At 33.4% G+C, this 15,290-nt stretch overlaps 7 protein-coding genes across 7 annotated transcripts; 2 read left to right on the top strand and 5 right to left on the bottom strand.

Moving 5' to 3' along the window:
• Positions 1-355: 355 nt before the first annotated feature.
• On the top strand, positions 356-1,576 carry RAD23 (Rad23p; the record flags this gene model as incomplete). The annotated part of the gene is made up of 1 exon (XM_041548210.1): positions 356-1,576. The coding sequence occupies one exon, from the start codon at positions 356-358 to the stop codon at positions 1,574-1,576; it is 1,221 nt and encodes a 406-aa protein (XP_041404144.1).
• A 326-nt stretch (positions 1,577-1,902) lies between these two features.
• UTR4 (putative acireductone synthase UTR4) lies at positions 1,903-2,682 on the bottom strand (the record flags this gene model as incomplete). The annotated part of the gene is made up of 1 exon (XM_041548209.1): positions 1,903-2,682. The coding sequence occupies one exon, from the start codon at positions 2,680-2,682 to the stop codon at positions 1,903-1,905; it is 780 nt and encodes a 259-aa protein (XP_041404143.1).
• A 980-nt stretch (positions 2,683-3,662) lies between these two features.
• Positions 3,663-4,001, top strand: CYC7 (cytochrome c; the record flags this gene model as incomplete). Its single annotated transcript, XM_041548208.1, has 1 exon — positions 3,663-4,001. One exon carries the CDS (start codon positions 3,663-3,665, stop codon positions 3,999-4,001), a length of 339 nt encoding a protein of 112 aa, XP_041404142.1.
• Positions 4,002-4,292: 291 nt separating this feature from the next.
• UTR2 (chitin transglycosylase UTR2) lies at positions 4,293-5,678 on the bottom strand (the record flags this gene model as incomplete). Its single annotated transcript, XM_041548207.1, has 1 exon — positions 4,293-5,678. The coding sequence occupies one exon, from the start codon at positions 5,676-5,678 to the stop codon at positions 4,293-4,295; it is 1,386 nt and encodes a 461-aa protein (XP_041404141.1).
• Positions 5,679-6,753: 1,075 nt separating this feature from the next.
• Positions 6,754-8,568, bottom strand: YEF1 (NADH/NAD(+) kinase; the record flags this gene model as incomplete). Its single annotated transcript, XM_041548206.1, has 1 exon — positions 6,754-8,568. One exon carries the CDS (start codon positions 8,566-8,568, stop codon positions 6,754-6,756), a length of 1,815 nt encoding a protein of 604 aa, XP_041404140.1.
• An 881-nt stretch (positions 8,569-9,449) lies between these two features.
• GDA1 (guanosine diphosphatase) lies at positions 9,450-11,042 on the bottom strand (the record flags this gene model as incomplete). The annotated part of the gene is made up of 1 exon (XM_041548205.1): positions 9,450-11,042. The coding sequence occupies one exon, from the start codon at positions 11,040-11,042 to the stop codon at positions 9,450-9,452; it is 1,593 nt and encodes a 530-aa protein (XP_041404139.1).
• A 359-nt stretch (positions 11,043-11,401) lies between these two features.
• Positions 11,402-14,620, bottom strand: GTA1 (Gta1p; the record flags this gene model as incomplete). The annotated part of the gene is made up of 1 exon (XM_041548204.1): positions 11,402-14,620. The coding sequence occupies one exon, from the start codon at positions 14,618-14,620 to the stop codon at positions 11,402-11,404; it is 3,219 nt and encodes a 1,072-aa protein (XP_041404138.1).
• Positions 14,621-15,290: the final 670 nt, after the last annotated feature.

The following is a 15,290-nucleotide window of genomic DNA, read 5'->3' as shown; positions in this document are numbered from 1 at the left end:
GTTATTACTGAACAAAGACTAAAGTGCCATTACTGCAAGAAATGTCAAATAATGTGTTTTTTACTATACATCTTTTTCTTGAACCCATTACACATAATACTAAGGAACAAAAATTTTAAATCTTAATCTCTGCACACTCTTATTATTAGTTCGAACATTCTAACATCATCGTCTGTCCTTTTTGGTTTTTGTTTCTCTTTAGCACCAATATACTCATTACCTCTTTTTATATTTTCTATTTTTTTCATTTAATTTAATTTTGGATCACACTACTGAACAATATTTAAAAATTTATCCAGTGAAATAAGGCGTCTTCAAATTATTACATATACAAACATACACACATACATACAATATGGTTAGCATTACATTTAAGAATTTCAAAAAGGAAAAAGTGACTTTAGATTTAGATCTTTCATTAACTGTTCTCGAAGCTAAAAATGAATTAGCACAAAATCAATCCTGTGAATCAGATCAAATTAAATTAATCTTTTCTGGGAAAGTACTACAGGATACTAAAACTTTAGCTGAATCTGGTTTAAAAGATGCAGATCAAGTCATAATGATGATATCAAAGAAGAAATCTACAACTACAAAGGTTACAGAGGCTCCTACTGCTGCAGCTACTACCACTACCACTACCACTGCTACTACTGATACTACACAAACTAACACCACGGCCGATATTGAAAGTACTCCAGCAACAACAGATGCTAATGCAACCACTGCCACCCCGGTTGCTGTTGCAGAAACAGCTACTGATGAAACAGCTTCATCTACAGGGTTTGTTGTAGGTACTCAAAGGAATGAAACTATAGAGAGAATAATGGAAATGGGTTATGAAAGAGAGCAAGTCGAGAGAGCATTGAGAGCCGCATTTAACAATCCAGACAGAGCTGTAGAATATCTTTTAATGGGTATTCCTGAAAATTTACGTGATACTCAACCACAACAACCAACACAGAATAATGCTGCTCCTACCGAAGCACAAGCTGAATCCACCGCAATGGAAGTGACCAATGATGATAACACAGAAGATGATCTTTTTGCTCAAGCAGCTCAGGGGTCAGGGAATGGCCCTAACGGTTCAGGTGCTGCCGGTGCCGGCGCTGTAGGTTCTGATGGCATAGGTGCACCAGGTGCTGCCGGTGGTCAAAGTTCAATTGGTCTTACGGGAGAAGATCTTCTTTCTTTAAGAGAAGTAGTCTCAGGTAATCCAGAAGCATTGGCTCCATTATTAGAAAACTTGTGCACAAGATACCCACAATTACGTGAACAAATAATGGCTAACCCAGAAGTGTTTATTTCAATGCTATTGGAAGCTGTTGGAGATAACCTACAAGATATTGCTAACTTAGAAGATGGCGATTTAGGTGCTGCACAGACTGAAGGTCAAATTGAAGGTTCTGAACAAGCCCCTCCATTCAACTTGGAAATGTCTGAGGAAGATGAACAAGCAGTTTCTCGTCTATGTGAACTAGGTTTCGAACGTACATTAGTTATCCAAGTATATTTCGCATGTGATAAGAATGAAGAGATTGCAGCTAACATGCTATTCACTGATTACCAGGAATAGATATAAAAAGAAGCTTAATAGTATTTTTTTTTGCTTAATTTCTCATGTTAGTTCATTCAGTTAACATAACAACATCATCACCAACATCAATTATAATATTAATAATAATAGGAATAAAAGTTTTAACTGTATAAATATTTTTTTCTTTTTCCTCTCTTTAGTTCTTTGTTTGAAATAAACATATATGAACTGTATTTTTTAGTCTTCCTGTATAATTTACATGCCAGTACAACCATCTAAAATGTAACAATAATATATGATCAAATAATGTTAGAGATAAGTATTGCAAAATAGTAAAAATGATATGTATATATACTATAAAATTTTTATAAAGTGGAGTAATTCTTATAACCAGTGTAATCATTAATATTTGGAACAGGAGCATTACCTTCTCTTATGGCAAGTCCAGTAATTAGACCAGCTTCTTTAGCTGCATCAAGTTCCTTTGGATTATCACTCAAGAATAAAATTTTCTCAGGTGTAGTTTCCATGTTAATATCTTTCAGGATATTAACATAAGACGACGATTCAACCTTGGCACCCGAAGTATTAATATCAAAATATCCTTTGATCTCACTATTAATATCAATAGATTTTCCATTGGAGTCAGCCACATGACCAAACAATAATTTTTGAGCCTTTACAGAACCACTAGAGTATATATAAACATTGTTATGCCTCCTGATCAAATCAATGGCGTCTGGATAAACAGGAGCTTTAATCTCCCCTGAGTTGTAACCTTCTGCCCATATGAAACCTTGTAATTGTTTTAAGGTTGGATCCTTAATATCTGCAGCAACTAAACCGAGGATATGCTTTGCAAGCGCATCTTTATCCTCAACATTGAATTGAGATATGATATCCTTCACTATATTGCTTTGTTGCTCAATATTTTGTACTATTATTGGAACCTTTTCCACAAAGTAAGGGAATAAAGTATCCTTAACGAATGATATCGGACAAACTGTACCTTCGATATCTAATACTAATGCACTGTAATTCATTTTACTTTTCCACTGAGAGAAATATTGTCTAAGTTTGGAATATGACAGATTTTGAATTCCAATAAGTACGCTATAACAAAGAGAGCAGCTAATATCGGCCATAGGTTATGAATTCTGAGATCATCGCCAACATTAATTTTATCGATGCCTTTAAAATTGTATTATTACCGTCTTATTTTTTTGGATTTCTTAAGGTGGCCCTCCCAGAAAATATTTTTCAATCCTTCTTCGCGCATTTTGAAATAAATATAATATTTGGTTTGTTCTTCTCCTGATTTCCGTATTGGACTATGTCACTCTCTCTGTGCGGATTTTTCTTAAAAGGTTGAGAATTATGATCCTCGAAGGCACTAACAAATACACGTAATAACGTTCCTGTTTAGAATAGTTCCAAAGGGAAACCTAACAAGTAAACTGTCGAAGTAACCTGTTTAGATTGAAACTTGAATTCAAGGTCATATGTCCGTGAATTATTTAGAGTCCACTAGCTTCTGTGTGGCCTCCCTTGTGTCCCTTAAGGAAAATGCTGTACTCCTTCGCCCCTACCATTTTAACGGTTATCTAAAATGATGATAATGGCATCTCTCGCCTGCTTAGATATTTGTATGCAGTCTCCTCATTTCCGTAGGTAAAATTAGCCCGATAGATAGATAGATAGATATATATTTTAAGAACCATTATTTTACTCATCATTCAGCATCGTTAACTCTCTGTAGATGCTGCTGACCCCTTGCTACTTAACGAATTAGTACTTTATCATTATTTCTAATATGGTCGAATAATACCAAAGATCTTGGGAAAAATGGATTTAACGCTATATTAAAATCCTCCTCAATGAGAGGAGAATAAAATTTTTCTGCAGTGAAGGTATATATACAACTATATTTATCATAGGCCCCTGATTTAATTGAAAATATATAAAAAGGGACCTCTAATTTGATTAATTATTGTTCCATCATAGTATTTTATAATCATTATTTATGTCTCTCAATAAAGTATTGAATTTATTAAGAAATAAAATAAAACTTTTTAATTTCAAACAAAATAAAAATAACTACTACATTAACAAACACAAATAAACAATGGCTGCTGATAAATCTACTGGTCCAGGTAACGCAAAGAAGGGCTCCACTCTATTTAAGACAAGATGTCTACAATGTCATACTATTGGTGAAGGCGAACCACATAAAGTGGGTCCAAATCTACATGGTATCTTTGGTCGTCATTCTGGTAAAGCTGAGGGTTATTCATACACTGATGCAAACATTCAGAAAAATGTTGAATGGAACGATCAAACAATGTCAGACTATTTGACTAACCCTAAGAAGTACATACCGGGTACGAAGATGGCCTTTGGTGGTTTAAGAAAAGAGAAAGATAGAAAGGATATTATTGCTTATATGAAAGATGCTTCTAAATAAGTATAAACTTCAATTAATAATCGAATAATTCTTTTCAAAATTCTCTATCTTAAATTTATATACATTTAAAATATGATATGGTTGATCCATATCTTTATTTAATTTTTTCTTATTCATATTCTCTATAACTTATTAATAATATTTATTTTAATAATTTTTTACTTTATTTTAGTGTTTATTAATGTGATTAATTGTATATGCGTATATAGAAGAATAGGTATTATGATGTAATATTTATGTTTAAATATCGTTGGAAATCAAGATGTTTTCTTGATTAAATGAAATGAGAGTCTATAGTAAAAGACCTAACGCACTGAAGAAAATGATAATGTTGTTAAATGACAACAAAGAACCAGAATTGGCAGATGCAAGTCTAGATGTAGTTGAAGAACTGGTCTTTGTACTTCTGGATGAACTATGAGAGGAAGAACTCTTCGATACTGATGTAATAGACGCACTAGAATGATCGCCAGTGGAAGAAGAATTCTGGTAGGCAGTAGAGGTTATAGTAGAGGAAGAATTGTGGGATGTACTTGAGGTAATTGAAGTAGAAATATGAGATGTGCTAGATTCAGAAGATGTAGAGTTGTGAGAAGTTGAACTAGAAGATACAGTTGAACTAGTTGTAGCACCTGCAGTAATGTTTAGACCAGTACCTTCGTCAGTATCCAAATAGAATCTCTTGTTTGAGATCATAACATCTTCCTGTAGGAAACCTTTACCATTCTTATAAATGTAAGAATCGGAACCATTTTGAGAAGTACCACTTGGCGCATCGTAACAAGTAACATTGATTTCATTAACAATGGCATAGTAATAACCTGGATCAGTGATATCATCTGCATTCCAGTCGATTTCACCCCCAGCCCAAGCAATTGTACCTGGAGCGTTGGTAACATTACCACCTGGCCAGATAGACAACTGAATTCTAGATGGAGTTTGAGGATACTTATAAGCTTGTAAAGTTTCATTCCAAGTTTCATTCCTAAACAAAGTTCTACCAATGACACCATCAATGGACCAAGTAGTGTAATCTTCATGCCAGTCAATTTCATAAGTGTGGTAACTATCAAATGTGTCATTGGTGGAAATATTGGCACTGTTATGATAGTCCAAAACACCTTGCCAGTAGTAATTGGTTTGGACTGTGTTTAGATCGGCACCTACCCATTCGAAATCAAATTCATCTTGAACACCGGAGAAGATAATGAAAGCGGTAATAACACCAGCCAAATGAGAACTCTTTAAACGAGCACTGATCTTACCGTACCAGATATCTCTAGAGGAAGTCAAGACACTACCACCTGAGTTCTTTGGCATAGCAAGGATCATGGAACCTTCGTCGTCATAATCTAAGATTGTACCAGTGTATAACCAGTCGGCGTCATTTGCGTTACCTAGATAGGTATTAATGTTAGCAACTTTAGAAGTATAATTGTCAAATTTGGTAGAGATATCCTTACAGACAGGTCCAGGTAGACAGGCATCGTATTCATATGAGAAAATTGGGTTACAGTTAGCGATACAGTATTCACCGGTACCACATTGGCCGTATTGGGAACAACATGGGAATTCTTCAGGACAGGAGACGGTAGCGTTACAACTGTAAATTTCTGTGGCATCAATAACTTGAGCTGCAGTAGCAATCAAACAAAGCACACTGGCTAAGAATTGCATTATGTCTTGTTATAATATTTGTTTTACCCTTTTGGTAGTGATATTGTTATTGTTATTAAGATAAAAGTTATAAATATATTACTATTGAGAAAGAAGAATGGAAAACAAAAAAGAAATATGATCGAGATTGATACAATTTATATAGTTTTCTTTTTAATCATCAAATTATGAAAAGTTTTACAACTTTGACCATACCGAAACTGAGGGATACATACTGTACCTCAAAACGATTACCGTTCTTCAACCTTTACAATAGGATAAACTCTCTAAGTTTTACCTAATTTGGCGTTAAGTAGGATTCTTCGAGGGCTGAACTTTTCGCGTTGGCGATGGTGATTTTCATGCCTGTCTTTCCTTCTAAGAAACCACGAAAAAACGAAAAATAATAGAAATTTCAATTCCCAAAATGGGAACACGTTTCCCAAAAGGGATATATATGGGGATGCTTCGAGAGTGCTACAACACGTTTACAGCCACGAAATATTTTTAGATTCGAATAGTTTCGCATAATTAATTCTCGAAGAGGTAATCCAGTAAGCAAGCACACGAAAATATTAATAGTTAAATAACCTACAAGCCAACTATAATAGTGCAACTAACAATCATTAATTTAGATGTGAAAAAGTGTCGATCGTATTTTAGGATACGATACCACTTGAATAGTTGAAATACTCTATTAGGAGATATATTATATCTCTTTGAAGAAATTTTGGCGGTCAACTTTCAACTTTTTTTACTTAAAACGGTAATGAAACAAAATTGTTAACAGTAAAAGAATAGCTTCTAGCATCAAATTCTTTCTACATTGCCATTGTTAATTACTTTGTTCCCATATTTTTTCAGACACATTTCAGTTTTATCGTAAATTATTCTTATTATTATACCTGTTTAGGATGTTTAATATATGTAATTTTACTCTTGAAGTTTCTATATACATATTATATAATGGTATATATATATATAAAAAACAGTAGTACATCAAACAATAACAACCCCCCTCAAAATAAAGTAAGATAATGACAATAATAATAGGAACAGTCACTGCGGTCCTTCGATTCAACAAAAAAGGAAGGATTTACAATGGAATCGCTGAGCCAATATAATTATCGTTAGCATCATCAAGATCCTGGATACCTTCACCTGCTATAGAGTTCTTTCGTATTACCCTAATTTCATCTGCAGCTACACTCTCGTCATCGTCGTCATCGTCACCGCCGTTGTTATCGTTCATATTATGATTAGGGTAAAGTGTACCACCCATATTAATAGTATTATCTTTTAATTTTGGTGTAAGCCTCTTCTCAACTATTAATTCTTCTTCACTACTATCACTACGATTGATTAATTCGTTATTGAATTTTTCTCTATTCTTTGTAGATAACATATGAGTGAATGATTTTTGTTCTTCTCTAATGTTCCAATTCAAAGATCTACTGATACTATCAATAAATTCTGTTGAGGAGGCCTCAACAGTTGGGAACACATATGGACTAGATGATATAGTAATGAAATCACCTCTTTGTAATTCGACTCTACTCTTACCATCAAACGCAACCCAAGCACCACCACGAGCTTTTGGAGACACTTTAATCTTCAAAGTCATACTTTCTGGTAATATAATAGGTCTAAAACTCAAAGTGTGAGGACAGATTGGAGTCACTGAGATTGCATTAACCGTTGGGTATACAAGAGACCCACCTGCACTCAATGAATATGCTGTGGAACCTGTTGGTGTTGCAACAATTAGACCATCTGCTTGAGCTACTGTTAATAGTGAACCATCACCATATAACTCTAACATTGACAAGAATGGACTTGGACCTCTATCAATTGTAATTTCATTCAATATATGATGTTCACTGACGAACTCCACGTAACAAATCTTCTTCCCTGTCACTGGATCTATTTCTGGTTCATGTCTACGATATACTTTACATTGTAATCTCATTCTTAAATTTGTCCGTACTTTATCCTTTAACACAACGGGTAATTCTGATTTAAAGTCTTCAAAATCAAAGTTTGTTAAAAATCCTAAAGAACCTAATGAGAATGATATCGTTGGTGGTACATGTTTTTGAAATAATGAAGAGACAAACAATACCGTACCGTCACCACCTAATGTGATACAAAGATCAAAGAAAATATCATGTTGTTTAACAAACTCTGCATTCCAATATTTGATTCTTGATTGTTTACATTTAGAATCCATACATAATTCTGTAGCTGCAAATCTTTCTGAGGATTTAAAGACGTCCTCAACATAGACTGTCATAGTTGGATAAGTCTTTAATAACCATTCCACCAATTCTCTTGTTAAAAACACCAATGAAATATCGTTTAATTTTGTTACTAGAATCAAATTTTCAACATTTAAATTCACTCTAGCATTAGAAATATCTTTACTTAACATTCTAACACCATAAGCAGTTGATGCAAATTCATAATGACTCTTACTTGATTTAATACTAGGTTCTGACATAGTATCACTATTATTATTGTTATTGTTAATATTATTATTATCACTATTATTATTGTTAATGTTATTATTTGAAGAAGATAATTTTCTAATCATATCCTTTGCAGATGCAATATTTGATAAAGTCTTTTCATTAGCTAGTTCTTCATCGACCACTTCAATACCATCATTTCCTAAATGGAAAGTTGGAGCAGATTTATTCATGTGACAACTTGCAGATTTCAATAAGTTTAATGTTTCTACCCTATCGTATTTATAACGGTTGTTTTTACTTCTATCAGATTTAGAAGATGATGATGTAGCAGAACTTGTTGACTCTACCCCTAGACTATGTCTACCACTGATGGTTGTGTTTGAAAGAGATGAAGAGATGTCATCTACATCCTGAGGGTGATCTAATGGAGTTTTAAACATCGTGATAATACCTAAATAGCAAAAAAAAACTAATACTTATATATCCAGTGTTTTTTTCTCTCTCGCTTTCACTCTCACTCTATATCTTAAATATAAATATAAATATAATCAGATCTTTCTTCAGTTAAAATTAAAAGATGATAGTACAACTAATTGTAGATTGTTATATTTTATTTATGTAATTCTTATTAATATTAGTAATAAATAACAGTAATAGTAATACGATAAATATTTCACTGCAATATTCTGTTGAGTTTAAATCTACTCACCTCTTTTTATTATGCTATCTGGTCCCTCTTCTTCCCTGTTTACCCTTTTTTAAATATATACAATATATACATTTTCCAGTACGTTGAGCTAATTGCAAAAAACATGAAAAATGAAAAATACCCACCGCCTACAACCGTAAAATGCCCATCACCCCCACTCGAAGCGCTCTCTCTCTACTTTCTCATCTCAGCCATGAAAATATATATATTATATAACGAACGTTGCCACACCTACACCCACACCCCGCACACACACAAATGTATTCCGTTCTCCGTGTTGTTGCCGTCCACTGCTCCGCTTTGCTCATCGTTCATTTTGTTTAAACGCAGAAATACGTAAGTTTTTATGAGCACCGCAACGTACTAAGTGACACGCGGAACGTATGCTGTGATGTTCCACACTCGGGAATATATTACTTACATAATAACTCGTGATTTATAACCCCGTTTCATAAATTATTATTAATAAACGTTCACAAGATAGGTTGAACCAATCTAATGGTTACTTGTTAGTTTATGATACATTTAGTGATTCATATATACATACATATGTTTAAATAATAAGGTATGAACGTCTGTCTGTGTGCTTAAAAGTTTAATATGGGAATCTTATTAGTTGACTTTGGACACTTGACATTTCCAATCGTCACTTTCCAATAATGGTAATGATGCACCTAGACACCAACCAAGTTGATTACCGTCAATATCTTCACCGGTTTTCAATTCTCTATGTAATGGAATATCATAACCTGTATGTAATAACGAAACTTCGAAAGATAATTCTTGACAGAAATTTGGATCCTCTTTCAAGTTTTTCAAGGAATCTCCAAGGTTTCCAAAAACACTCTCCCATACTTCTTCACCATTGCAAACCATTCTTGTTAAATCCATCATTTCATTTAATGTAAATGATAGAGGCATCCCTAAGGAATGTGTCTTATCATAAAAAAATGAAAAGAGATAGAGATCATTAGTCTCCTTGAATGTACGAACTAATGATGGTTGATGAACACCATTGAAAGAACATGGTGGCTGCTTACATTTAGCATCCTTATGAAGAATTTGATCAGCTAAATATCTACATTGTGCACCAGCAGCAACTTTTGGACCTTTGAAGGTAACAAAATAAACAGCTTTACCATCTAATTCTACTCTAACTTTCTCGTTAGTTACATTTGGTGGTAAACATGGAGATGACAATTCATATACAGTGGTTTTATCACCTTCAATGATTTTACCATTGTTAATAGCATTCTCAACTAATAATTTATTAATCTTTTTCCTACCTTCATTCAAACCATAACCTAAATGAGAAAATTGATATAATGTATAATCATGACCACCAAAGGACAATTCATATTTATATTCACCATCAACCATCTTTTCATTTGATGCAAAAGTAGGTTCAAAGACAATCTGAGTAGAACCACCACCTAAATCAAATACTGCACTTGTATCCAATTTCTCTTTGTTACCAATATTACCCAATAAATAATTAGTAGTAATCCAAGCATAGACACCTTCTTGCTCACCTTCCATAATAGAAATACCATTACCATCAACAACAGCAAACGGATAGTTGGTCTCTAGATGAACTCTAACTTGATCCAAAATTTCGGAACTAGCCGCTTCACCTATCATTCTAAGACCAGCTGTAGCTTTAACCGCAACTGGTGTACAACCTCTCTTTGATTCTGGAACAGTATCTAAAGCGACCTTTAATAATGGATCTAAAGATTTAGCAGCTTCAATAGGTTTACCTTCAAAAGAGGATAGACCAGGTTTCAACATTTCAAATTTCTCATCGATCAAAGTTGGTGGCTGAGTACACACATCAAATTCATAAACATGAACTCTAGAACCAGAAGAACCAGCATCAATCATTACAACATATTGATGGTCTTTACCACATTTTGAAGAACTTTTACTTGCTGCGCTTGCGGCTTGTTCAGTTTGAGACTTTACTGCATCAGCAACTTCAGAGTTAGTGTTATCAGTCTTTGAATCGGAAATATAACCTGAATTATTTGAAACTGGTAAAGTAGAAACATCTGGAGGTGTTTCTGGACGGTTCATAGTACTAGCAACATTTCTGGCAATATCCATAGAGCTACCAGCAGAAGTTGATGTTCTGATCAGAAAGAATAACATCATCACGGCAAAAGCACCGATTAAGAATCGGTAATTTCTGAGTAATGGAGCCATCTTATTATAGTTTTTATGTACCCTCTTTTTTCTTTGGTATGTTATAAACTCTAATCTGAAAGCACAACAAATAGATACCGTTTATATAATGAGTTTTATGTATAACTTATATTTAAACTTTAAAAGTTCAACTTGAGAATTCACCATTTTACGAATATACTATACGCGCGTCAAGTCTTGCAACAAATAATAATTTTTCTTTTCTAGCAGCACGTAAACGTCGTGTATTATAAGTGCAACCTATATGTATTGATTGTCCTTTCAGAATATATGCTATAATAAGAATCTTTCACGAATTTATCATAAGAATCAAATAAGATATTTAGTATGCATATGTATTGAACTTTATATACTATTGATTATGTAGATGATGTTGGTTGTTGGGACTCATGGCCTGGTAAGTTAAATAAGTTATTCATACCACTCTTAGATAAAAGTCTTGTGATACGTCTACCACTAGACCCTGATCCAGTCTTCTTACCTACCGGTTGAGCAATGTTGGATGCACCTGAATCAATACTATTGTCATCTTCACTAGCATTGTCTTCAACCACTGTTGACGTAACGGATTGACGACTCTTCAACGAAAGTTTATTACTCCAACTAGAAACACTACCAGCACTCTTGTCCCTCTTATGCGTTCGATTACTATCACTACGTTTCGACTTGATTGGAGAAGATATCATATGTTCTTTTTTAGTTTCCGGTTTAGTTGGAGAAGTCAAATTTGGAGTTAGACCATTCGTTTTATTACCATGACTCTTGGATGGGGAAGTTGTAGTTTGCCATATAAAATTAAAGGAAGGTGAATGAAATATCGAATCGTGGGTACCGTGCTTGGATTGATTAGTATCCTCTTCTGTAATGGAATCTTTACTATTTGCAACTAATTGGCCAAAACCGTGATCCAAATTAGTTGTCTTTGGAGTACCAGTGAGCAAATGTGATGAAAATGGTTGTGCAGGCTGTTGACTATAATTTAATAATTCTACATCTTGGGTAGCACCGCCCAAGGATTGAGAATTATGAGGGGAAAGCGGATGTGCTCCAGATAAAAATGTGTCCATAGCAGCCCCGCCATTGTTGAGTGTATTTCTAAATGCAGATTCGGACTGAGACATGGTTAGATTATTGTCTTGAAATGGTGACATAGTTGCAGGATCATTCAAGGTTGCTGCAAGTAAACTTTGAGGTTGTATTAGATTAATGGAAGTATTAGGAGTATCATTCATTATAGCTGCTGTATGTGTTGCCAAAGGGGAAGACGAAACAGGAACATTCATCTCATTTGTGTAGGAAGGTAATGGGTTACCCATTGGCACAATATCATTATTAAATACTAAACCCGCACTAGCACCACTTCCATTATCAAGACTATCTGTATTCCTTAAAGGTACAATAGATCCATTACTAGTGTCCTTTTGATTCGTCCAGTAATTATCCAATTGGTCATTGGTGTAAATCTTTGAATAATTACTAACTTTATCCGCATTTTCATTCTCATCATATATCATGTTTTCCAAACCTGTAATAAGATGATTAGTATCATTATATTCAAATCCATTATTAATATAATCTTGTTTGGGCAAAGATCCAGAATATTGAACAGATTGGTTCTGTTGATCAGAAGATCCCCATGGAAAAGTTCGGGCAGCAATAATCTCACTGGTAGCTGTGGTAGCTGTTCCTCTCCCAAAGGAGGAAAGAGCATTAATAGAATTGTTATTATCAATCATACTACCAGCTGTGCTCTGCATAGGATTCACAAATTGGGACTGATTAACTGTTGGTGATACAGTCATCATGTTAAAGTCATCATTTAGGGACTGATCCATAGACATTCTTGGACTTGTATTTTCATTAAGCGTAGACACATTAAATGCAGATAATAAAGGGTTTATTTCCCTGGTATTGGATGTATTTATGAATTGAGGAGATTGGTTAGACATATCATTGGAAGGCATAGCATTCAGGTCAGAATTACTGTAGGTAGTATTTACTTTTGAGGAATTGTATGAAGTAGTTGGCACAATCGGAACAAAATCAGAGGGCAAATCATTTTGTTGTTGGTAGGTTCTTGCAAAGACACTAGTTTTTAATTGTCTACTTTCAGTGCTTGCATTGTTAAACTTATTTTCTAGAAATTTAATCCTTTTGATTAGTCTAATCTTTTTAGTTCTCCATTTTTGTTCTAATTCCTGATCAATTCGTAATTGTTCCTTTATTAGTGAAACCACAGGACTATTTTGATTTAATTTGGACAAATAGTATTCACCACCGTTGTTAAGAATACCAGTCTTCTCAGATATACATTCGTTAATTTTCTTCAATAGTTTAGCAGATTGTTGATGGGAATCAACCGTCTTTCCAGATTGTTGATTATTACCATTACTATTATTGTTATTATTATTACTCGTGTAATCAGCTAAATTAGTTGAAGAAGAAGATTTCTTAAGTGAATTTAATTTTTTATTTTCTATCTCTTGTTCTGCTACATTTTGTTGTAAAGTGTCAACTTCCTTTGTCGTAACAGAAATTTTATTTTCCATTTCTTTTATCAAGCCATCGTATCTTTTCTTCAATTTATCAATATTCAAACTATCTAATTCGCTGGCTTCCCATTTCTCAATATCTTTTTTCATCTTGTCTATTTTGGAATTAATTGTTTCAATTTTTTGATTAGCCTTTTCAAATTTCAAATCTGATAAAAGTTTTGCATTTTCTAATGATTTAATATTAGATTTTATGGATTTTCTAAGATCATTTTCATGGGACCATTGAGATTTTAAATTTTCTAATTCAAGTTGTAGATTTATTTTATTTTCATGGAAATCCTGTATAGCTGTGGTTTGTTGAGATAAAACTTCATGTAAATCTTCCTGGGCACAAATAAGAATTTTTTTCAAATCATCTATGGAAAAATTATCTAAATCTTGTAATTTAGCTAAATTTGTATAGGAAGGAATATGCGAAGCCACTGGAGAAGCTGAATTTATATCAACCTGATTAATGGAAGAAACTGTATTTCTTCTCCATTTTCTTGTCTTTGTGGTAGATGGTGAACCAATAATATCATCACCTGGTAGTTGGTGGGCAGTTAAATCAACATTTTTCTCTAATGAATCATTGAAATCTTCTAATTTATTTTCGTTGGCTATTGATCTAGTCATGCAATATAATGAAGGTAACTTATTAACAAACCCCATTTCATTTGTAGTGACAAAATCCAATTGATATTGTTTATGCTGTTCCAATCCGGTAATTAGGCAGCATGTGTACAACAATTTTGGATCATTTCGAAATATTGCTAACTGAATATTATTTAAATATAGAATAAAATGTGAAATATGAGAAGTTCCTTTATCTAGCGGTTCGTTTTCCCAATGAACGGTTATGGAATCATTGGTGATTCTATCAATAGAAGCCTTTATTGCTGGTGGAGTACGAATATTCAAATCTGATATTATCTTATACATGGGTATTGCCATGAGTTTATAGAACCTGTAAGCGAGCCATAAAGAAGCGACTATAGTACAAATTGGGAAGAAGTGCATTATAAACGTGGTAAGACCATACATAGGAATAAAGTGTGCAAAATTAGGATGCGTTCTTCTTCTATTTGGAGAGAGTAAAACTGTTGTGAATATATGCTTATTAAATGCACTTTTTTTCAGAAAGCAATAACAAACTAAATAGTCCCTCTATGTAAAATCAATAGCAACTGTGAGGGAAGAAGAAACAATGCTGTGTATTTGGCAGTTGCTATTGGTTAATGTATTTGTATAGCTATTTATATGTTTCTTTCAATACAATTATTTGAAATGATTCAATTTTGACCTTACGTATAGATATATATATGTATTTATTTATATTTCGTTTCTTTACGAATTAAGAATTTCACCAATTTTTTTCCAGTCAACGCTGCGATTTGTTTGATGTGTGCTATTGCCGTTTGTTACCAACGGATGCTAAATATTAACTAATACACATAGATATGCTAAATATATACATATTTGAAAGTTATTTAAATATCTGTAGAGATAGATAATTCAACAGTTGAAGACATATATTGTCGAGGATTATATATGGTATTCCTACATGTAATGTTTGAGCAATAAGGCAAACACATTATCAGATAATAATACGCACAGTCATAATATTTCAACATTCCAATCAATATAGATATTTCTAGTCTTCTACTAAATAACATCTTACGCCCAGTTACATTCATTGAGTATCAAATACACC

The sequence above is a fragment of the Maudiozyma barnettii genome, assembly GCF_903064755.1.
Source record: "Maudiozyma barnettii strain CLIB 1767 genome assembly, contig: KABA2_01, whole genome shotgun sequence".
NCBI lineage: Eukaryota > Fungi > Ascomycota > Saccharomycetes > Saccharomycetales > Saccharomycetaceae > Maudiozyma > Maudiozyma barnettii.
The sequence above is the reverse complement of the archived record's forward strand: the minus strand, read 5'-3'. Positions and strand labels throughout refer to the sequence as shown.